Below are 23,795 nucleotides of genomic sequence, written 5' to 3'. Positions count from 1 at the left end.
CATCCCAGTGCCCCCCGAACTCTTTAACATAGACGCATAAGCCATGACTATACCTTAAGTTTTAGTAATTATTAGCAGCTAATATCCTGATAGTTACTCTCTTACTGTTTCATAAATTAATTTTGTGGTTGATTTCTTGGAATTGGGATCCAAACAAGGTCCACACACTGCAACATTGCATGATGTAGCTACGTCTTAGAAGTGCCTAAAATTCCAAAGTGGTTTCCCTTTCTGCGTTACTCCCCTATTTTTTAAAAATATTTTATTTATTTGATAGATCACAAGCAGGCAGAGAGAGAGGAAGGGAAGCAGGCTCCCCACTGAGCAGAGAGCTCCATGTGGGGCTCCATCCCAGGACCCTGGGATCATGACCTGAGCTGAACGGAAGCTTTAACCCACTGAGCCACCCAGGCACCCCTATTCCCCTATTTTACAGGTTTTCTGACCCATACATTTCCTGTATTCTTAAAAAATATATATTTATTTATCTATTTGTTGAGAGACAGCGAAAGCGAGAGGGTGGAGGGACAGAGGGAGAGAGAATCTTAATTAAGCAGACTCCATGGCCGGCATGGAGCCAGATGTGACCACACTGTGATCATAACCTGAGATGAAATGAAGAGTCGGATGCTAACCGACTGAGCCATCCGGGTATCCCTATTTCCTGTATTTCGAATATAGCAGATTTCATCCCTGTGATGTTTGTTTATTGTCATGTTCCTACTACCCTCCCTATTTCCTATCAACTGGTATTTACATCTTTTTATTTGCTCCGGTTCAATTTTTGACAATCAGTGAAGCTTTGTACTTCCTATACATCTCACAAGGAGAAGATGATGTGATGTTAGGATGGACTAGTGAGTTTAGGTATTGTCAGCGGGTCTATCCCTTATAATGGCTTTATTTATTTATTTATTTTAAATCTTTTTTTTTTTTTTAAGATTTTATTTATTTGTCAGAGAGAGAGAGGGAGAGAGCGAGCACAGGCAGACGGAATGGCAGCAGAGGCAGAGGGAGAAGCAGGCTCCCTGCTGAGCAAGGAGCCCGATGTGGGACTCGATCCCAGGACGCTGGGATCATGACCTGAGCCGAAGGCAGCTGCTTAACCAACTGAGCCACCCAGGCGTCCCCTTATAATGGCTTTAAACAACAACAACAACAAAACAACAAACAAGGTGAGTCTAGACCATTACCATCAGCCCTGAAAATTGCCTGGTTTCTCTTCCCAGTCAATTCTTACCCCAAAGTCAATCACTTCCTGAAAATTTTTTCCACCACCCATTAGTTTTCCCTGTTCTAGAACCGTATCTAAATGGCATCATAAAGATGCCACTCTGTATCTGGGTTCTTTTATGTATTCAGTTATTTTTATTACATGAAAATGCCACAGTTCGTCCATTTCCTCACGAACGATATTGAGTCAAAACTCCTTAATCCAAAAGTCATAGCTGGCGGGGCTTAGCTTCCACTGGATCTTCACGCCTTCCCCTTTTCCCCCCCGCAGTGTCCCATCCCTCCGCGTCTTGCTCCTGCAATGCAGCTAAATCTGTGGGGGTAGCTTTGACTGACAGCCAAGACCTCCAGGGATCAGTGCCCTCCAGATCCCGAGTGGGTCTCACCCATTTTACGAAGTTCTGAAAATGTAGCAGAAGCGCCCAACCCTCGCGAGCTAGGAGAATCGGATGTACGCTTAAAGATTAGTGATGATGGGACCGCTCCACAGCGCCCAGGTAGGAAACCAGAACATCGACCCTTTGCCTTCCGTTTTTAAAGGTCCCTTCCCGGGTACCGTCCCCGTCCCGGCATGCTGAGCGCGGGTCGAGCGCACGGGACTTCCGGGAGCTCTAGGAAGTCGCTTGTCTCTCCGGCAGGAGGTGGGGTTTTCTCTGCTCGCCGCGAAATCTGTGGGCGTAGACAGGGATTCTGGCTGCTAGAGGAGTGGACCAGGGAGGGGCGGGTCGGTCCCGCGGCTGCTGATCTGGACGAAGGTCCTCCGAGGCCGCGGCTGCCCGACCGAGAGGTGGCCATTCATTCGCGCGCAGGAGCGAGGGCCCCTTCGGGGGCTCTTTTCGAACCGTGCCCAGGCCTGCAGGAGCGCCGCCCTGCGCTTACCCCGGGCTCCTGCCGACCTTTTCGGAGTGGAGGGCGTCGCCCTTCTTCCACCTCGCCGCTCCGGTGTCCGCTGCCATGGCTTTCCCCCATCGGCCGGACGCCCCGGAGCTGCCTGATTTCTCCATGCTCAAGAGGCTGGCTCGTGACCAGCTCATCTATCTACTGGAGCAGGTCAGTGCCCGCCACTCCTGGGGACTTTTCTGCACCTACAGTTTAGCACTCACTGGACGCATAGTTCTTCCTTGCGGAGTTCCCTTGATCTTGTTCCAGGCCCTTGGTATTGTCCTTGGAGCTTCTGGGGCAGGTCCAAAAGGAAGCATTTAGGACGGAAAACCAGAGGACAGTAAGAGCTGCTTGGGACCTGGCAGAGAGTTAAGGAAGTCACTTCTTTTTGGTACAGGCGAGGGAGACACCAGTCGTGCTCCGCATCACTGGGGATGGAAAGATGGTCAAGACACCATTGTCCTTAAGGATCTGCCCCAGTAGGAGCCTCTGAAACACGGATTACCCCACACAGAGTATCGTGTGGTACATGGCTGATAGGGCACTGGAAGCATTTAGAATAAGCAGTCATTTCTTGCTGGAGTGATCTAGGAATTTTAAGGAGCTGGTTGTGAAAGAATCAGCGTATTTTCCTTGGAGATGGAGCAGGCAGAAGGACTGGTTGGTAGAAGCAAAGTTGAGGAACCAGGGAAGGAGAAGACACAGGGAAGACAGCAATGAGAAGTTACGCAGTAGGCATTAGGCAGCCACTGAAGATTTTCTTTCCCCACTTAAGGGGTGAAGCAATACTTGAAGATGATTCTGGGGGCACCTGGGTGGCTTAGTCAGTTAAGCTGCTACCTTCAGCTCAGGTCATGATCCTGGAGTCCTGGGATCAAGCCCTGAGTTGGGCTCCCTGCTCAGTGGGGAACCTGCTTCTCCCTCTCCCTCTGCCCCTTCCCCTGGCTTGTACTGTCTTTCAAGTAAATAAATAAAATCTTTAAAGAAAAATGGAGATGATTCTGATAGCCATGTGTGGAGTGGGGTAGATGGGGATCAGGCATGCTAGTTAGGGTACCACAGATCAGGCAAAATTAGTGACAGTGGGAACGAAGGGAAGTCGTAGTGAAGGAAGACTCGAAGATTTACTGATTGTAGAGAGAGAAGCAGAGTTGAGTTTGAGGTTTTTATCTTGTGTTAATAGGAAAACAATGCTGTTGCTGGAGTTGTAACGTGTTGTGTGTATACTGACTTGCTTAATGTCCACGATCCCTACTAGATTAGAAGGTCCCCGAGGACAGGGAACATGTTTGTTATGTTCAGCACTGTGTATGCAGGGAGTACCTGGCATAGGGCCAGGCACATAGCATGTGTTTAATAAATATTTTTATATGAACACTGAATTGAAAAAAAAAAAAAGAATTAGAGGAATGTGCTGATTAGTTTGGGTTTGAAAAGGGTGAAGTGAAGATGCGAGGAGGAAATCACTTTTTTTTTTTAAAGATTTTATTTATTTATTTGTAGGAGAGACAGAGAGAGTACAGGCAGGCAAAGTGGCAGGCAGAGGCAGAGGGAGAAAGGAGCAGGGAGCCCGATGCGGGACTCGATCCTAGGACTCTGGGATCATGACCTGAGGTGAAGGCAGCCGCTTAACCGAATGAGCCACCCAGGCGTCCCTGAGGAGGAAATCACTCTTATAACATCCAGCAGACAGAAGCATAGAGCTGCCGTTGGGATGAGGATGGGGGCTTGAAAGAACCTCAGAGCACCTCAGGGAATCTGGGACCCAATTTTATATCTCATCTGTATGCCCCGCAGTGGTAGCACAGCGATTGGCAAGTGAAAGATGCTGAGATGAGTGAGGAATTGAAAAGGGACGCGGGTTAAAGCCTCTTATAGGTGAGAAGCCCATGAAAAGAGTAAATGAAATGAGGCCAAGGGTAAGCACTTGAACCTGGAGCTCCAGAGGAGCTGCCCCCAAGGCTGACTCGCTGTGGCTGGTGCAGGATTCCTGTAATAATTTGCTCTTCAAACTGATTCATTCATTCATTCATTCTTTCTTTCTTTCTTTTTTTTTTTTAAGAGTTTTATTTATTTATTTGACAGAGAGCCAGATCACAAGTAGGCAGAGGGCAGGTAGAGAGAGAGGGGGAAGCAGGCTCTCCGATGAGCAGAGAGCCCGATGCAGGGCTCAATCCCAGGACCCAGGACCCTGGGATCATGACTGAGCCGAAGGCAGAGGTTTTAACCCACTGAGCCACCCAGGCGCCCCCAAACTGACTTCTTCTGACTAAATTCTTGTTGAACAAGCACTGCTGTTCCGGCTCCAGCCTCAGAATCGTCTTTGACTCTCCTTTTGCTCTCATATTTAACTTAACCCACCCGAGTCCCAAGATACTTTAGAGATTATACAATAACAGGCATTATAGAGATGGTAGAAGGTAAGGGAAAGTAGAGGAAAAAATTCACCTCCAACAAACAGGTGCAAGCGCTGTTAACACTGTTAATTTCTTTCAGTCATTTAGAACATTCTCTCACACATCCCGTGTATCCTTAACGTAGTTTTGTTTGCGGCACCACCAGCTTCAGTCGGGTCCTTGCTCTTTGCTTCATGCTTGGGCTGCTTGAACTGTTGCTTCAACCACAGAAGTGGACTCCCTGCCTCAGTTTCTCATGCCTCCAAACCACTGTACCCACAGTGCGTGCCCAGTTACCCAATTGAAGTTTCCAGCTGAGTGGCTGCTTCAAGGCGCAAAAGCTTTCTGTTCCCTTGTTCATAGAGTATCGACTTCAGACTCCGTGACCCGATGTTGGGGTGCTCCACACTCCAGTTCCGGTCGACTGTTTCAATCCTGTATCCCACCATTTATTCCCCTACATCAAGATTTTCCTGCCTTGGGTCCCTTGACATTTGGGGTCCGTTGATGCTTTGCTGTGGGACTGTTCCTGCCTTGCAGGATATTTCACTGCATTTCTAACCTCTACCCAGTAGATGGCAGTCAAACCCCTTGCCCCCAGTCTGATAACCAAAAATGTTGCCAGATGCTGCCAGATGTTCCTCTACCCCCCCCCCCCCCCGGGGGCGGGGTGCAAAATCCTCCATGCTGCCACCCTGCACTTATCTTACGCATCAGCGAAACCAAACTGCTTGTTCTGTCCTTACCACTCAGCCTGCTCTCTTGCCCCAGCCTTTGCTGGGTTGCCATCTTCTATCCCTGCCGACACCCGACCCATCTGTCGAGGCCTAGGACAGAGCAGAACTTCTGATGACTTCCCTCTCCCTGCCACTCAGTGGGACCCCTCCTTCCCCTGGACACACAGACAGCAGCACCCGAAGGGATGCAGGAATCAGATGGCAGATATTTGGAAGGGAGAGTGGGTGGGTGGGTTCGGACTGTTCTGGGCTCAGCTTTCTGCACTGAATGTGGGTTATTTTTGCAAGTAGAAGAAAAAACATACTTGAAAAGAGACGGCAGTTAGTTGAGGGGCTGCCGGATACTAAGTGGGGCTTTGGTTTGGCTCTGTTCAGTGGGCGATCGGGGTTATTAGGAGGCAGAGTGGAGAACAGGGCAGTGATGCCGAACGAGGTCACGGGCACGCAGGAGGGTCAAGTGAGGAGGACTTAACCTTCGAGAAGGTGAAATAGCTTTCCACTGGTCCAGAAAATAGGAAGTCTACGGCCATACTACCCTGAACGCGCCCGATCTCGTCAGAAAATAGGAAGACAAACTAGGCAAATACTTGAAGAAAGGACCGCTGTGGATACAGTTGATAAATGAGACGTTGAGGTAGATAGTATGATGCCCAGTGCATTTCCGGCTGAGTCTGCTCTTGCTAAGTGCATGGCTAGACAAGCTCTCAGCTAAGGGAGTGTGTGTCACCTGTGAGTGACCCAAGGTACCGCGTTCTTCAGCTTCCAGGGAAAAAGGACTTGTTCATTGAGGCCGATCTCATGAGCCCCTTGGATCGGATCGCCAACGTCTCTATCCTGAAGGTACCACCCTTTCTCCCAGTGGACTCGGGCCCCTCTCTTCTCATGAAGCAGTTTTTCTCTTAACGAACAGTGCAAATTATTAGTGAATGGCTGCCCTTTCAGGGAAAAATGCAGTAGCTGAACTGGGTGGGCAAAGGGGAATCGGTGCTGTTGTCCGGGTTGGTTTTGAATTGTTTGGTTTTGGGGTATTTTCCTGATGACGGTTTGAGGAAAGTTCAGCGGGACAGTGGTCGAGGATGCAGTTTGATTCCCAGAAGAAGCACGAGGAGGAGCCCTTCCAGAAGTCCTCTTTGTGTCCTGCTTTGGGTTTCCAGGCACTTACGTGCACTGTCTTGTTGGGTTCCCTCTGCAGCAGCACGAAGTCGACAAGCTGTATAAGGTAGAGAACAAGCCAGCCGTCAGCTCCAGTGAACAGTGAGTGTCTCGGAGAGCGTCTGGGCTCCGGCCCGGAGGGGTCCCCACACCCCTGCCTCCTGTCATGCTTGTGATGTGGTTCACCTCCCTGCACTTCCGCAAGTTCACGCCTGGGCTACGCTGTGCCCTCTTACCTGCTCTCCCACCGCGCTGTCTCCCTCCCTGTCCTCCTCTCTCTCTGACCCGGTCTACCATCTCTAGCCAGACTGATGAAGCTTTTTTTTTTTTTTTTTTTTTAAGATTTTATTTATTTATTTGACAGCGACACAGCGAGAGAGGGAACACAAGCAGGGGGAGTGGAAGAGGGAGAAGCAGGCTTCCCGCTGAGCAGGGAGCCCGATGGGGGGCTCCATCCCAGGAGCCCAGGATCATGACCTGAGCCGAAGGCTGACGCCTAACGACTGAGCCAACCAGGTGCCCCAGATTGATTAATCTTTGAAAAATATTTTTATTATGCCCTTCTCGAGAACTTTCAGGGCTTCTCTTACTTGCTGACTAAAGTCCAGATTGCTCATTGCAGATGCCAAGGCTGCCGGCAGCGAGGGTCACCCTGCCTTTCCAGCCCGGTCTGTCACGTGTCCCCTCAAGCCTCTGCTTCACACACACTTTCTTTTTCTTTCCTTTCTTCTTCTTCTTCCTCTTCCTCCTCCTCTTCTTCTTTTTCTTCTTTTTTAACATTTTATTTATTTAAGTAATCTCTACACCCAGTGTGGAGCTCGAACTTCTGACCCTGAGATCAAGAGTCACTTACGCCAGGGCGCCTGGGTCGCTCAGTGGGTTAAAGCCTCTGCCTTCAGCTCAGGTCATGATCCCAGTGTCCTGGGATTGAGCCCCGCATCGGGCTCTTTGCTCAGCAGGGAGCCTGCTTCCCTTCCTCTCTCTCTGCCTGCCTCTCTGCCTACTTGGGATCTCTGTCTGTCAGATAAATAAATAAAACCTTTAAAAAAGAAAAAAAGAAAGAAAAGAGTCATCTACTGCACTGACCGAGCCAGCTGGGCGCCCTGACTCGAACGGTCTCATGCCCCAGCTGTGTGCACACGCTTTCGACCTCTGGCCACCCCATTCCCTCTGCCTGCCATTCTCTCCTGCCCTCACGGCTCATTCGAGAAACGCCCCGCCTCCTCCCTGAAGCCCTGTGTCGCCATTCTGGTCCAGGGTGCTTTCCTCCTCCCCTGGATTTCCATGGCATTTAGTGTTTGTCCTAGTCACTTGGCACATAGTCACAGACAGCCCATGTCTGGCCTTCGCTTTTATCTTTTATATTTTTCAACCTGCAGTAATGTTTGTGTTCCTTTAAGGAAAAATTCTCTTGGATACATGGAGAGTACCTCCATGAACCACCCCCCCCACTGGAAAAACACCATTTTATATACTTTCTTCGATTGTTTCTAACACTGGATTATCCGTATACTTCATGTGTGTGTATCTGATTTTGCCCAGTAGATCGTAAATTACGTGAGAGCAGGAGGTCCCGGGGCCGCCACGGGCCAGTAAGCAGCCGCCGTGCCCGGGTGTCTGGGGTACGGAAGGGGGTCTTCTGTGCTCGGGAGGTGGTCGGCCGAGAGAGCGGGCATAGCTTTGGCCTGGAGGAGAGCTGTAGGCCTGGCCAGAAGAGCCAGTGATGGAACAGTTGACTTCATTTGTTTCTTCTAAACAGCTGTTACCAATTTCAGGACTTCTCTTCACTGAGGGTTTTTTTGTTTGTTTGTTTGTTTGTTTTTAAAGATTTTGTTTATTTATTTGACAGAGATCACAAGTAGGCAGAGAGGCAGGTGGAGAGAGAGGAAGGGAAGCAGGCTCTCTAAACAGAGAGCCTGATGCGGGGCTCGATCCCAGGATCGAGCCGAAGGCAGAGGCTTTAACCCACTGAACGACCCAGGCGCCCCTTCACTGAGGTTTTTTGTTTGTTTGTTTTAACTCTCTTGCCCACAGATTGTGCTTCTTGGTCCGGCCTCGCATCAAGAACATGCGATACGTTGCCAGTGAGTATGCAATGAAGCCACAGGTACCTAAGACCCAGGGGAGGGTGGCCAAGATGGAGGGCCTAGGCCATTAAGGACCTTTGATGAGAAGAGGTGGTCTGAATGGGCCGTGCCCCTCAGAGGGGATGTCTCCTTCCTTGCTTCACGTCTAACAGATGGCCCGTGGCTTTCTGGGCTGCTTTCCTTCTGTCTGTAGGTCTTGTCAATGCTGACAAATTGGCTGGCCGGACTCGAAAATACAAAGTGATCTTCAGCCCTCAGAAGGTGAGTGTGGGTTGGTGGGAGGAGGAGAAGGTCGATCGGGACGGAAGGCGGGGAAGGGACAGGGGCCAATATCTGTGTCTCCCCCAAAGCCAGTTGTGTGTGACGGAACAAAACACCTGTCACAGTCTAGTCATTAATGCCACCGTGATGGTTTGGCAGAGGGTCTGTCTTTCAGGCTGCGCTAGTTAGTGTGGAATTGTGACAGGTGGCCTCTGTGTCTACTTCTTCTGAAGCAGTGTCCTCTGGAAAGGCCTTTTCTTACACAAGAAACTAGCTGAGAGAGTGCCTGGGTGGCTCAGTGGGTTAAGCCTCTGCCTTCAGCCTAGGTCATGATTTCAGGGTCCTGGGATCAAGCCTCGCATCGGGCTCTCTGCTCAGCGGGGAGCCTGCTTCCTTCTGTCTTTGCCTACCTCTCTGCCTATTTGTGATCTCTGTCTCCATCAAATAAATAAATAAAATTTTTAAGAAAAAAAAAAGCTGCTGAGAGACCATCTTACTCCACCCCAACTTTGAGCCTCCGAGGGGAGTGAAGCCACGCCGTGAGCTACAGGTTTCTTCCATCTACTTTCTCTCCGAGGCTGTAGTGTCCCGGGACCACGGCATCTCCGTTCCCTGATGCATCAGGCTCTGCTCTCACCCCCACGTCAGCAAGGTATGCGCTGTGGCCCCGTTCGGCCTTACGCCCACGGCCTGCCCAGTGCCCATAAAGCTGCCCCAGGGAGTGCGCGCCTCATGGAGAGCAGATAGAAATTCAAGTTCAAAGGACGGGGATTGATTCTTTTTTTCAGTCTTCTCCAAAAAACTAGAGAAGGTAGAAGCAGTAGCTCAGTCCGAGCCACTGAAGCCAAACTGTGTGTGAATCCTGGCTCTGGCGCTTGCTATCTGTGGGATCTTGGACAACTCACGTGACTTATGTGACTGCTCTCTGGGTCTCAGCTTGCTCATCTGTAAAATGGAGTTGATAGTAGTACTTACCTTTTATGTTTTTAAACATAACAGGGCTGAACATTTTATTTTACTTTTTATTTTAATTCCAGTATAGTTAACACACAGTGTTATGTTAGTTTGATGTATACGATACAGGGATTCAGCGATTCAGTGCATTACTCAGTGGTCAGCAGGATAAGTGCAGTCTCGATCCCCCGCCCCGATTCCTCCCATCCCCTCACTCACCGCCCCTCTGGTGACCATCGATTTGGTCTCTCTAGTTAAGAGTCTGACTTTTGGTTTGCCTTTTTTTTCTCGGTACATTTGTTTTGTTTCTTAAATTCCACGTATGAGTGAAATCATGGGCTATTTGTCTTTTTCTGATTTGTTTCCCTTCGTGTTATGCGCAACATCTATGTGGCAGCAAGTGGCAAAGAGTTAACCTCTTTTACATGACTTTCAGTGTTTGTTAGGAAACCTAGTGAAATTACAGGCTTATGTTGTTTTCTCATCACATAAAAGGAATAAGAAGAAAGAGCTAGTGATCGTCTCTTGAAGATCATTGGGAGATTCATAGCACAATCTTGTGGCTAGTTTTCCTGTTGGGAAATACAAGTATATCAAGTACAACATCATTACCAGGGCAAGAAATTATTATTTTTATTTTTTCAAGATTTTATTTGTTTATTTGAGAGAGACAGAGGGAGAGAGCACGAGCAGGGGAGGAGCAAACGGAGAGGGAGAAGCAGGCTCCCCACTGAGCAGGGAGCCCAGCATGGGACTCGATCCCAGGACCCTGGGATTATGACCTGAGCAGAAGGTAGAGGCTTACCTGACGGAGCCAACCAGGTGCCCCCAGGGCAAGAGATTATTAAGATAACCAGTCAGACTTACAGGTTACTTTTAAATGTTATTAAGGGAACTGTGGCAATGAATTCATTTTTGGAGTCTTATAAAGCCCCTTTTTTTCAAATTATACTTCCAAGGAGAGATTTGTTTAAATAGGGAATAGAACAAGTTGGTAACAGTTTCAAATAATCCTACAAGCCTCACTATTGCACAGAAAAACAAAATTGATATTTTGATGAATTTTCTCCATCTCATATCTTATCTTAGATTCTTTGACCAAATTTTTTTTTTAATATTTTATTTGTTTATTTGACAGAGAGCTAGAGAGAGAGCACAAGTAAGCAGAGCGGCAGGGAGAGGGGGAGAGAGAGAAGCAGGCTATCCGCTGAGCAGGGAGCCCAATGTGGGGCTCGATCCCAGGACCCTGGAATCATGACCCGAGCCGAAGGCAGCTGCTCAACCAACTGAGCCACTCGGGCGCCCCTCTTTGACCAAATTTTAAATCACAGACAATCTCCCTCAGTAATTTAGGGAAGAGGGAATCTGTCTTCCTGAGACTCCTTTTGTTAATTATGGAGATTGGCAGTTTGCAATCTGGGCTCCGGGATTCTTTATTTAGCACTAAAAGTGGGCGCACATTTTTAGTTTCACTGACAGAACTGAGTGAGGGACGGGCCCCTGGCTGGCCTAGAGCACGTGACCCTACATCTCAGGCTTGTGAGTTCGAGCCTGGAGTAGAACCCACTTAAAAAAAGAGAGAGAAAAAAAGAAATTAGGATGAATCGGATTCTTCTGTGTAAAGGAAATCAGGAGCCTGAAGCATGATCTCCCACATCTCGCGGAGTCATCAGGAGGACCACGGGAGGTGATCCTTACAAGATACTAACAGCGATGCTTAGCAGGTGTCAGATATTTAATGCACATCAGTTGTCACCATCGTTACCGGACAGGAGTGCTCCCGCTTCCTTCCTCATTGCCTCCAAGTATTTCGCCTTCTTCCCACTTGGCTCAAAGGAGGAAGTGACCCCGGCTTCTTCCCCTTCCCGGTCCACCGGTTTGCATGTGTCCCTGGCCCCATGTCCGCATTCCTTCTCTACCGCTTTGCTTTGTCTTCAACCATGTCTAGCTCGCCTTTTTAAAAAAATTTTTAAATTTTTTTTTAAAGATTTCTTTCTTTCTTTATTTGAGACAGAGTGCAGGAGCAGGGGCCAGGGACAGAGGGAGAGGGAGAAGCAGAAGCAGACTCCCCGCAGAGCAGAGAGCCCCATGCGGGGCTCGATCCCAGGACCCTGGGATGAGGACATGAGCCAAAGGCAGACACTTAGCCGACTGAGCCCCCCGGGCACCCCATGTCTACCCCTTCTAAGCAGTTCTCCCCTTATCTTCTCGCGGTCAGGGGCTCTCCCTTCTGTTGTGTCCAGAGTTCTCGCTGCCACTCCTCCTGCGTCCTTACCGCTGCCTTCGCCTTTAAATCGAGTCCCTCCAGGGCTCTGTTGTCAAACTTGGTGATGCCTGGTTCCTGCTTGTCCTACTTAATGTCCCTGGCATTTGACACTGTTGCCCATTCTTCCCGACACTGACTTTTGCTGCCTTTAGAGGTGCCGAGTCCCCGTTTCCACCTCTGTGTCATCTTTCCGTCTTCGCCAGGTGTTGCCCTGTGCGCCCGTTGAATTGTGGTGTTCCCTAGAATCCGGTCCTTAGCGCTCATGTCCCTCTGTGTTCTCTTCTCTTGGACAAACCACCTACTTTAAATACCCTGTGCCAGGGACCTCCAGGCAGGCTCTCTGGATCTCTTAGTGACTCCAGGCGTCCCTTGGGCATGCCCTACCCTAGCCTCCCTCTGCACCCCTGCTCTTTCCCGGCCACCTGCCTCGCCTCCCCTGTTTCTGAGGTGCGCTTGGGCCCTCGCTTCACGTCTGTCTGTGGGACGCAGCCTTCAGTGATGCCGAAATGCCTTCTCCTTTGTGGAGCTTCCCAGTCTCACAGGGAGAAAAGAGCAATGGATGAATGCATAAATAAAGCAGGGAATCAAAGCCCTGGGCTAGATGGTCCCAGTGGTCCTTCCTATTGTCCCTAAAAGTCCACGCTCCCTTGTCATCGTCACTGGGTTCAGTAGGTGCTGTTCTCAGCAGTGACCGCGGAGGGACACCAGACAGATGGAAAGAACAGAGAAGAAGGTGGTCACCAACCCCTCCCTCTTGTCTTCCAGTTTCACGCGTGTGAGATGGTGCTGGAGGAAGAGGGAGTCTACGGAGGTGAGAGGAGGCGGCCGTGAGTGGAGACGGGGGGAACATGCGGGACGAAGGGAAGGAAATCACACTGGGCCCCTCGTCTCTGCCTGTTGGCCTGGGCAGAGGGGCTGTTCTTGACCATGGAGAGCGGGACTGGCCCTCAAGGGAAGGCTGAAGGGGGTGCCAGGTGCTGCCATTCCTCCCTTTCTGAGACTTCCACAAAGGAAGAGTGTTGCCTTCCCTCCCTCCATTCTGCCAGCCACGCTGACCTGAGCACTGTGCTCCCCGCTGCAGATCCCGCCCTGGTTCCAGAATCTTCAGTGGCCTTCTGCACTTGGCCCTTGCCTGGCCCCTCAGCCTCACCTTGTACAGCTCCCTCCTGACTCTCCCCTCTCCAGCCATGGGCTCTTCCACTTGCTTTTCCTGTGGCCTAGAACATTCTCCACCCTCAGCTTTTTTTTTTTTTTTTTCATACCCAATCTTACTCAAATTCTAGGCGTAAATGTTGCTGCTTTAGGGAAGTTTTTCCTTTACTCTTATACTTTTCTTACGCCCCACGTAGCTGAGGTTGGATCCCTGGGGTGTTTGTGCTTCCGGATCGCTGTTCTTTGGGGCGCAGCTGTGATGAGCTGTGTCTGGTGGACATCTCCCTAGAGTGGCATTCTCTCGCAGAAGATGGGGAGCGTGTCCGTTCCACTCCCGCGGCTCGGCCTGGTGCCCGCACATCGGTGGCTTTCTGTCAGTATTTGCCGACCAGCAAATGTTTCCTCGGTACTTCCGGTCGGCCCTCGAGTGAAAACAGTCTCCTCACATGGCGTGACAGGCTGTGGTGTGCCCGTCTCCTTTTGTTTCCCGACTGTGAACTCCTCTGAGGCACAGACTGTCACTCGTCTTTGAGTGTTCTGGGGCTGGGCGTGTGGCAGGCCTGCATCACCTTCCTGTGTCACCATGGCGGACCTTCTCTCAGTGTGGAGCGTGGCGCCTTCTGTGGGGTGGCTGACGTGCTCTGTTCCCGCAGACGTGAGCTGTGACGAGTGGGCCTTTTCTTTGCTGCCTCTTGACGTGGATCTGTTGAGCATGGAGCTCCCAGAATTTTTCAGGGACTACTTCTTGGTAAGTGAAGGGTCCCTGAGTCTTGGCACCGACAGGTGGGGACACATGTGGGGTCCCATGGGTTAGAAACATGGACCCTCCTGTGAGTCCTATAACTTATTATGAGGAAGAGCGTTTTGCAGATTGAATGGCTGATAGCCCCAGGACTTCTTTTCGGGCAGTCCCCACGCCTGGCCTTCCCACCCCGGGCTGCTCCGGCTTGCCCCTTTCCAGATGCGTCTCTTGGGCTGAGCCGTATCTCTGCGGCCCATGTGGTTCCTGCAGGAAGGAGACCAGCGCTGGATCAACACTGTGGCACAGGCCTTGCACCTTCTCAGCACCCTCTACGGGCCTTTCCCCAACTGCTACGGAATTGGCCGCTGCACCAAGGTGGGCATGTGTGGTGCTGTGGTCCCCATGGCTCTATTGTACCTGTCCTCTGCCTAGTGGGGACTGTAGGGGCATCTGTGATAAGAGCTATATTCTTTTTTTTTTAAAAGATTTTATGTATTTCTTTGACAGACAGAGATCACAAGTAGGCAGAGAGGCAGGCAGAGAGAGACAGGGACGCAGGCTCCCTGCTGAGCAGAGAGCCCGATGCGGGACTCGATCCCAGGACCCTGAGATCATGACCTGAGTCGAAGTCAGAGGCTTTAACCCACTGAGCCACCCAGACGCCCCTTTTATTGTTCAGAAGAGTTCCTCAGAGGGGAGGGCTTGTGTGACGGACAGAAAGGCAAGAGCCAAGGCCTCTGGGATAGCACTCCTAAGCCTTCAGAGGCAGAGAGAGTCCCTCGTCAGCAAGGAGAGGCTGGAAGGGGTGGGCGCAGATGGGAGTGCCGTGGGTAGTGGTGTTAATAATCAGCTGCCCTCTCGGGGGCAGGAGAGGTGTCACGCGGAAAAGAGGTGACTTCGGTAGGGGTGGGCTGCAGAAGGGACCTGACACGAGACTGAGAGTGTCCTGGTCCCCGCAGATGTCATACGAACTGTGGAGAAAACTGGAGGAGGAGGAGGACGGCGAGACCAAGGGCCGAAGGCCAGAGATTGGACATGTCTTCCTCCTAGACCGAGGTAAAGAATGCTCAGCGCCCCTGTCGTCTCTGGACCCTTGAAGACGTGGGGATCGGGCCCACGTGGCAGCCAAGTTCGGATCCTCGGGTCGGGGCTGTGACCGCGAGCACGGCGCTTGGGCCCTGGGGAGGCCCGTGAGCTGATGCCGAGTGAACTGGGTAGCCACGTAGGTCAGGGAGGACCCTCACGGCCGGGGATCTCGGTTTCAGACGTGGACTTCGTGACGGCACTCTGCTCCCAGGTGGTCTACGAGGGTCTGGTGGACGACACCTTCCGTGTCAAGTGTGGTAAGTGGCATCTTGGTGAGGCGGGGGGGCGGGGTCCTCAGCTCCTGGGGGGCTCTCGCAGGGGGCAGGGCTTGTGGGAGAGCCTCGGACTCTGAACAGACTGCTGGCTTCCAGATAGTTTGGGGGACTCCGAGTGGCAGTTCAGGAAAGGGGAGGGGAGGGAAGCCCCCCCTGGAGATCCTCATAGCCGCTCCCTCTGCTCTCAAAGGGAGTGTTGACTTTGGCCCAGAAGTCACATCCTCTGACAGGAGCTTAAAGGTTCTACTCAATGCCGAAGACAAGGTGAGGGTACGCAGGTGCTGGCTGGTGGATCGCCCTTGGGCCACTCTGGGCGGGACTCTGGGAGGGGAGGCTGAGCCTGGGGGAGGGGGCTCCCCCTCCAGGTAAGAGCGAACCTCGGAGCATGATAGCTGGGGCCTGACATTGGTGACAGCAGCACGGCCCTCTCTGTGCTTTTGCTGGAACAGCCGGGCACTCCTCTTGTGCCCCCATTACACTACTGGGGGTGGGGGGACTAGTTAGTGTTCTCTCCGGTAAGTTGTCGCTGTCTGGTTCCCCTTGCAGGTGTTTAATGAGATTCGTAACGAGCACTTCTCCAACGTCTTCGGCTTTTTGAGCCAGAAGGCCCGGAACTTGCAAGCTCAGTATGATGTGAGGCTCCAAGCCGGGGGTCTTCTGTTTGGTGTCCCCAGTTTCCCAAGGCTGCTGCGCTTTGGCTCCCTTCTGATTTGACGACAGCCCCTGTCTTTTCTCTAGGAGTTGGGGGTGGGGCGGGGGTGGGGCCCGCTCACGGGTGAAGGCAGGGAGAGGCTGACCTTATGGGGACTTCCCACAGCGCCGGAGGGGCATGGACATCAAGCAGATGAAGAACTTTGTGTCCCAGGAGCTCAAGGGACTGAAACAGGAGCACCGCCTGCTGAGTGTCCGTAGGTTTTGGGGAGGGGTGGCGAGGGGCTGCTACAGAGGAGATCTGCCCTGGGGGGAAGTCTGTGTTCCCCCAGGAAATAATGATCTTGTTTTGTTTAAAATTGAAAGACGTACTTCTGCATTTTGCCTTAAGAAATTTTTGTTCCAGGGTGCCTGCATGGCTCCCCTCGGTTAAGCGTCTCCTTTCAGCTCAGGTCATGATCCCAGGGTCCTGGGATCGACCCCGCATGCAGTTTCCTGCTCAGCGGGCAGTGTGCTCCCTCTCCCTCTGCTCCTCCCCGAACTCGTTCTCTCTTTCTGTCTCTCAAGTAAATGAATAAAATCTTTAAAAAAAAAAAAAGAAGAAGAAGATTTTATTCTTCTGGACAATAAAGGCGCAGCCTCTTATTTATTTATTTATTTAATTTTTAAAAAGATTTATTTATTTGAAGAGAGAGACACACAGCGAGAGAGGGAACACAAGCAGGGGGACTGGGAGAGAAGCAGGCTTCCCGCTGGGCAGGGAGCCTGATGTAGGGCTCTATCCCAGGACCCTGGGATCATGACCTGAGCCAAAGGCAGACGCTTAAATGACTAAGCCACCCAGACACCCCAAGGCATATCCTTTTATTTATTTATTTTTTAAAGATTTTACTTACTTATTTGACAGAGATCACAAGTAGGCAGAGAGGCAGGCAGAGAGAGCAGGGGAAGCAGGCTCCCTGCTGAGCAGAGAGCCTGATGCGGGGCTCGATCCCAGAACTGTGGGATCATGACCTGAGCTGAAGGCAGAGGCTTTAACCCGCTGAGCCACCCAGGCACCCTGGCATATCCTTTTAGAACTGGAAATATATCAGCTTGCTTTTTGTCCTATCTGCAGATATCGGGGCTTGTGAATCCATAATGAAGAAGAAGACCAAGCAGGACTTCCAGGAGCTCATCAAGACTGAACATGGTAACAGTGGGGGCCGTGCTTGGCTCCTTCTGATGCTTCCCCTGCTCCCAGCACCATCCCACCCAGCAAAGATGTTCTCTGGCTCTTTCCAGCTGATGCTGGCTGGGTGGAATGCTGGTTCCTGCTAGAAGTCCAGGGGGGTCCCTTAACCTCCCCCCCAACAAGGATGGAGAAAGATTGAGAGACAGACACCCATTAACACAGATGGCAACAGCTGAGCAGCTCCCCCTGTAACGGGCTCTCCTCTGCTTCTCGCAGCGCTGTTGGAGGGCTTCAACATCCGGGAGAGCACCAGCTACATCGAAGAACACATAGACCGGCAGGTGAGCAGGTGGCCGGGGTTGCTGGGAATGTTGTATCACGGGGGCTTGGCCTCCAGCAGAAGGAAGAGGAGAGAAGAGCATGTGTCATGGAACTTGAATTCTCCAGGACTCTCTTCTCGTGCAGGTGTCACCTATTGAAAGCCTTCGCCTCATGTGCCTTTTGTCCATCACTGAGAACGGTGAGCTCCTGCAACCAAAGATGCCAGACTGAAAAACTGTACCTTAGGGATGGAAGACATCACTGTGAATGACACAGAAAATATCCCAGCAGACAGAACATTTCCCAGTAATTTCGTAGATTCTTTCCCCTGTAAGATAAAGCAGTCTTTGTTCGGAGTGAGACATCTCCAGGGACCTAGGGTCATTTAGTGTCCCGACTCTGAGCAGGACCACACCCAGGCCCCCCGGAACAAGCGCTGTCACATCTTAGGACCATGGGGCACAGCTCAGAGTGGCATTTCTCTCTCTGTTCCATCTGGCCGGCTACCTTCCACAAGCTTTCATAATAAAGAGACAGTCCAGGAGAAGGGGACAGCCAAACAATTTCATAAACATTTACAAAAGCTCAGATTCTGTGACCTCTTTTAACCTGTTCATGCAACCCTTTCATCTTTTTTTTAAATTGGATGTAGAGTTGACACATGATGGTACATATTAGTTTCAGTTATATGGCATGGGGATGGGACAGCTGTGTACATTGGGCTGGGCTCCCCACCAGCCAGCCAATACAGTACTGTCGGCTGTACTCCGTGTGCCATTCGTCCTCATGACTCGCTCACGACCCTGACTTGCAAGCCTATTCTTCATACCTCACTGGAGGACGGCACCTCAGACTGTACTTTCTTTTTTAAGATTTTATTTATTTATTTATTTGACAGAGAGAGAGAGAGAGAGAGATCACAAGTAGGCAGAGAGGCAGGCAGAGTGAGAGGGAGAAAGAAGTAGGCTCCCCACTGAGCAGAGAGCCCGATGCGGGGCTCGATCCCAGGACCCCGAGATCATGACCCGAGCCAAAGGCAGATGCCTAACCCATGGAGCCTCCCAGGCGCCCCTCAGACCACACTTTCTGACCTCATCCGAACACTTGTCCTGTTCCTCGGTAGTTTGTAAAGCACGGTGCAGGAGCACTGGCCCCAGTCCTGCCGCCATCCCTGCTGATAAGCAAGCTTAAGTTTAGGAGTCAGTTTAGAATCAACTGGCTGGATGCAAGGTTGACATTTACTGAATCCTTCCTCCCAATAAAGGTTGTTCGGGAAATAAGAGGGTGGACGGGTGGGGAGGTGGGTATGGCTGTCGATTTCGGGACAGCTCAGGTGGCGTTTGTGCGAACCTGTTTTATGTTCCGGACCCTCAGGTTTGATTCCCAAGGATTACCGATCTCTGAAAACACAGTATCTGCAGGTGAGGCCAGGAGAATGGGCTCTGGAGGGAACCGGGTGGGGCGAGGTCATCATTGGACACTTCTGGAAGAGGCAGAAGAAATGGCCCCTTTCTTGTCTGCATCCCCATTTTGTTCCCAGTCTGGCCTCCCTCTTAGAGCATCTCAGGATAGTCAGCCTCTCAGCACGCAGAGACCCCCCCACTGCCCTTGTCTCCCCCAGTCCCTGCCTGGGTGGCCAGTGCTGGGAGAGCCGGCGCCACTGAGCCGTGGACCGGGTGCTGAGTTCCTACCCCGGGGCTCTACTTCACTTTAGTGTCGTATATGGGGGTGATACGGCTTTCCTTCCGGGTCTTCTCGTCTTACCTCATGTGAGAAGCCCCCCCCAGCACCCTGACATCAGCGGCTTTCTCTCTCCTCTCCTTGTTCCGTGCTTTCCCCCCATTCTTTGGAGTTTGGTTATTTCTTCCTTTTCTTTCTTTCTTTTTTTTTTTTTTTTAAGATTTTATTTATTTATTTGACAGAGAGAGAGATCACAAGTAGGCAGAGAGGCAGGCAGAGAGAGAGGGGGAAGCAGACTCCCCATCAAGCAGAGAGCCCGATGCGGGGCTCGATCCCAGGACCCTGAGATCATGATCTGAGCCGAAGGCAGAGGCTTAACCTACTGAGCCACCCAGGTGCCCCTGGTGTTTGGTTATTTCTTTAGGGTCCTGAATGCATAGCCCTTCTGTCCCCCACCTCCATGTCACCTGACAGTCTTAGACCTTGGCGGGGCCTATGCTCGGTAAATGGCGGAATTGCATTTTCTTCAGAGCTATGGCCCTGAGCACCTGCTTACCTTCTCAAATCTGCGGCGAGCGGGGCTCCTCACGGAGCAGGCCCCGGGGGACACGCTCACAGCTGTGGAGAGTAAAGTGAGCAAGCTGGTGACGGACAAGGCCGCAGGTGAGCAGGAAGCCCAGGGAGCCCCTTCCCTGGCGGGGGTCCCCTCTCCTTGCAGCCGTCCGAGCGCCCCAGGTGGGAGCAAACGAGCTGGGGAAGGAGGAGGATCGGTCACTCTTCTGGCATTGCTCCTACTTCTGCGGCCAGGGGCTCGTCCCTTTTATTGAACTTCCCATGTGCTGAGACCAGCAGATACAGGTTTCTTACTTGATCCTCATGCACGCAAGCTGATAGCCTCCATTTTCTAGAGAAGGAAACAGGCTGAGTGAGGTTGAGGGACGTGTTCAAGGTCCCCCAGTGAGTCAGTCAGACCTGAGCCCAGGTCGTTGACTCCGAGGCCCGCACCCCTCTGTGAGCTCGGGTCGCTCTGTCCGTTGCACCGAGTGGATGGCCGGTACCCTGTAGGAAGACCATGGTGGGGCAAAGAGTGGGGAGTATCTTGATCAGTTCGAGGGAATTTTATTTTATTTATTCATTTATTTATTTTAAGGACTGTTATTTATTTATTTGACAGAGAGAGAGAGGGAACACAAGCAGGGGAGTGGGAGATGGAGAAGCAGGCTCCCTGCTAAACAGGGAGCCCAATGCGGGGCTCAATCTCAGGACTCTGGGATTGTGACCTGAGCCTAGGGCAGATGTTTAATGACTGAGCCACCCAGGCGCCAAGTTCCAGGGAATTTTAGGTGAATGGCTTTGAGGAGGGCCTTGAGATGTGAGTGGTCTTGCTACCTGCGAGGTCCTACTATTTGACATTTCCTGAGTGGTGTCCCCTGGGGCAGGGTCATGAATCCGTCGATCTTCGGTGAAATCCAGCACAGATTTCCTTCCCAGGAAAGATTACTGATGCCTTCAGTTCTCTGGCCAAGAGGAGCAATTTCCGTGCCATCAGCAAGAAGCTGAACTTGGTACGTCGATTCAGGATGGATGAGGAAGCCGTGGGTCCGGTCCTTGGTGGAGAGCTTTGAATCCCCAACATCTCTTTGTTGTTTTGTTTTGATAAAGATCTTTTTGTTTGGTAGCATCATAGCATAAGCTTAATTTTTTTTTATTTTTTATTTTTATTTTTTTTTTTTAAAGATTTTATTTATTTATTTGACAGAGAGAAATTACAAGTACACTGAGAGGCAGACAGAGAGAGAGAGAAGGAAGCAGGCTCCCTGCTGAGCAGAGAGCCCAATGTGGGACTCGATCCCAGGACCCTGAGATCATGACCTGAGCCGAAGGCAGCGGCTTAACCCACTGAGCCACCCAGGCGCCCAGCTTAATTTTTTTTTAAAGATTTTATTTATTTATTTGATAGAGATCACAAGTAGGCAGAGGCAGGTAGAGAGAGGTGGGGAAGCAGGCTCCCCACTGAGCAGAGAGCCCGATGCGGGGCTCGATCCCAGGACCCTGAGATCATCACCTGAGCCGAAGGCAGAGGCTTTAACCCACTGAGCCACCCAGGCACCCCAGCATGAGCTTAATTTAATAATGAGGCAAGAGATAAAGATTCATTCACTTATTAAACCGGAAGAAGCGGCCAAATGTCAGAGGGGAGGCTGAGTGCCTCATCAGTGACAGACACGTCCCCGTCTGTGGGGCTTCGTTCTTCCCAGCCCTTCGTGGGGAGCCGGGGGAGTTCGTTCACGAGAATCAGTGGGTACTGAACAAAAGCTTTAATCTTTGGTTATAGATTTTTTTTTTTTTTTTTTTTTTTTTTAGGGCTTTTGCTGGTTTTCCTTTTAGCTGAAATAAACCTGCTTTGGGGAAGGTCCTTTTCTCTGACCGAGTACGAGGCCAGAGAGATGAGTTGTCACCTGCCTCACGTAGCCCCCTTTGCTCTCTAGATCCCACGTGTGGATGGCGAGTATGATCTGAAAGTACCACGGGACATGGCGTATGTCTTCAGTGGTGCTTACGTGCCCCTCAGCTGCCGACTCATCGAGCAGGTGAGGGGAAGCCACCCGTTCATGTGTCGCCCTCTGCCTTCTCTTGGTCCCTGGCCTGTCCTGACCTCCAGCCACTCCAGTAACTAACTAACGAGAGATGGCGACAGTCTGGCTGCCGCGACCGGCCCTTCCTCAGCCGGGTGGGGTCTCAGACTGGCACCCGGTGCTCGTGCCTCCCAGGTGCTGGAGCGGCGGAGCTGGCAGGGGCTGGACGAAGTCGTGCGGCTGCTCAACTGCAATGAGTTGGCCTTCACAGGTGCGCCGCGCTGGCCCCGGCGGGCGGGTGTGGGGGTTGTTGGCGGTGCCACCGGGGGCAGGTGGGGGCTACTGGGGGTGCCAGCGGGAGTGGGGGTGGGGAGGGGTGCTGGGGGTGCCAGCGGGGGTGGGGGGGGGGCTTCCTGGGGGCGCCACCTGGGGCCGGGGGGGGGGGGGGGGGGGGCTGGGGGCGCTGCCACGGAAGAGCTGGGTCTGGCTCAACCCCCACAGACGTGACCAAGGAAGACAAGGCTTCCAGCGAGTCTTTGCGCCTCATCATGGTGGTGTTCTTGGGTGGTTGCACATTCTCAGAGATCTCGGCCCTCCGGTTCCTGGGCAGGGAGAAAGGTAAGAGAGAACAGAAAGGGGGACCTGGGGGAGAGATACCAGTGCCCAGAAGGCTTCTCGACCTCTGATCTGTTCCTGGTGCCGTGTGCTGGCGTGTTTGACCCCACAGGGTACAGGTTCATTTTTCTGACAACGGCAGTCACGAACAGCGCTCGCCTTATGGAAGCCATGAGTGAGGTAAAAGCCTGACGTTGTCCCTGCTGGTGTCGACGTCTTCCCTGGACACGTTTCCCGACGAGATGCAGGAATGTGGCCCCAGCTGCTAACCAAGTGTCCACCAACTACCCTCCTGAGAGCCGGGGAGCACGGAACTTAATCCGGATTTAGAGAAGTTACCTGAGGACAGCGCTCACTTCTGGCCCCCAGGATAGGTCTCTGTTTTGTGTATGAAGTACAGCTTGTGCTGAAAAGATAAGAGGAGGGGGAGGTATCTTTTGCTAAATCCTGTTTGAGTATCATTGTCCATAAAGCCTCTACTCTCCAGTGTCATGTTCAGTTCTCGACATGCTCTTCCGTCTTCTTAGTGAAGCACAGGGGGCTTCATTGGTTCTGTGGTCTGGGCTCTGCCGTAGGTCTGGGCCTGGTCTGCTTCTCTCCTGAAACTTGCCCTGTACCAGAGTTTCCTCAACCATCAAACAAGGGGGATGGGCTAGAAAGATGATCAGCAAGCACCCTTCTGGTTCTAAAATTCTGCAGTTCATCATACTTTATTTATTTATTAAAAAGATTTTATTTATTTATTTAACAGACAGAGATCACAAGCAGGCAGAGAGGCAGACAGAAAGAGAGAGAGGAGGAAGCAGGCTCCCTGCTGAGCAGAGAACCGGATGCAGGACTCGATCCCAGGACCCTGGGATCATGACCTGAGCTGAAGGCAGAGGCTTTAACCCACAGAGCCAGCCAGTCACCCCCATCTTATTTCATTTTTTTAAGTAAACCTTTGCCCAATGTGGGGCTCAAACTCATGACCCTGAGGTCAGTTTTAATACACTCTACCAACTGAGCCAGCAGGAGCCTCTCCTGATTCATTATACTTTAGAAAAGATGAGTTTGTTACTGTTTCAACTTCAGGAGGCACTCTGGTATTAAGCAGTTGTCTCTTACTGCAGAATGAAGACTGCGTCCTGTTAGAGCAGGCTCGGGCATCAGCTAACAGTGCTGATAAAAAGTTAACCAGTGCCCCCCCGCCCCCGAGTTGCTGATTTTGGTGGCCTTTCTGTCCCTTGACCTTTTAAAAAAATTGTACTGGGGCGCCTGGGTGGCTCAGTGGGTTAAAGCCTCTGCCTTCGGCTCAGGTCGTGATCTCAGGGTCCTGGGATCGAGCCCCGCATCGGGCTCTCTGATCATCAGGGAGCCTGCTTGCTCCTCTCTCTCTCTCCCTGCCTCTCTGCCTGCTTGTGATCTCTGTCTGTCAAATAAATAAAAAAATTTAAAAAAAAAAAAATTTAAAAAAAAAAGTAAATAAAAAAATTGTACTGTAACCACATCCATCAGTCTCTGTTTGGTCCTCCTCTAACTTGACCTTCCTGACAACTGCTTTTCCTTTCTTCTG

General features: G+C 51.5%; 1 protein-coding gene across 2 annotated transcripts; it reads left to right on the top strand.

Annotated features, from left to right (window-relative positions):
* Nucleotides 1–1,828: 1,828 nt before the first annotated feature.
* On the top strand, nucleotides 1,829–22,732 carry VPS33B (VPS33B late endosome and lysosome associated). 2 transcript variants are annotated; one of them, XM_059371556.1, is made up of 23 exons: nucleotides 2,097–2,283; nucleotides 6,008–6,088; nucleotides 6,441–6,502; nucleotides 8,435–8,484; nucleotides 8,681–8,748; nucleotides 12,734–12,779; nucleotides 13,774–13,868; nucleotides 14,133–14,237; nucleotides 14,822–14,918; nucleotides 15,128–15,205; nucleotides 15,414–15,487; nucleotides 15,770–15,856; nucleotides 16,041–16,131; nucleotides 16,992–17,066; nucleotides 17,325–17,389; nucleotides 17,514–17,568; nucleotides 18,744–18,790; nucleotides 19,580–19,712; nucleotides 20,541–20,614; nucleotides 21,539–21,640; nucleotides 21,821–21,896; nucleotides 22,127–22,243; nucleotides 22,353–22,732. In XM_059371556.1, the coding sequence occupies exons 1-23, from the start codon at nucleotides 2,188–2,190 to the stop codon at nucleotides 22,430–22,432; spliced, it is 1,854 nt and encodes a 617-aa protein (XP_059227539.1). In that variant the 5' UTR covers nucleotides 2,097–2,187; the 3' UTR covers nucleotides 22,433–22,732. The 2 variants fall into 2 exon arrangements, with proteins under 2 accessions (XP_059227538.1, XP_059227539.1); XM_059371555.1 differs by lacking the exons at nucleotides 6,008–6,088; nucleotides 6,441–6,502 and having other exon boundaries at nucleotides 1,829–2,283.
* The last annotated feature ends 1,063 nt before the right edge of the window (nucleotides 22,733–23,795 follow it).

This window comes from Mustela nigripes, chromosome 13 (assembly GCF_022355385.1).
Source record: "Mustela nigripes isolate SB6536 chromosome 13, MUSNIG.SB6536, whole genome shotgun sequence".
Lineage (NCBI taxonomy): Eukaryota > Metazoa > Chordata > Mammalia > Carnivora > Mustelidae > Mustela > Mustela nigripes.
Note: the sequence above shows the minus strand (reverse complement) of the source record. Positions and strands in the feature narration are given on the sequence as shown.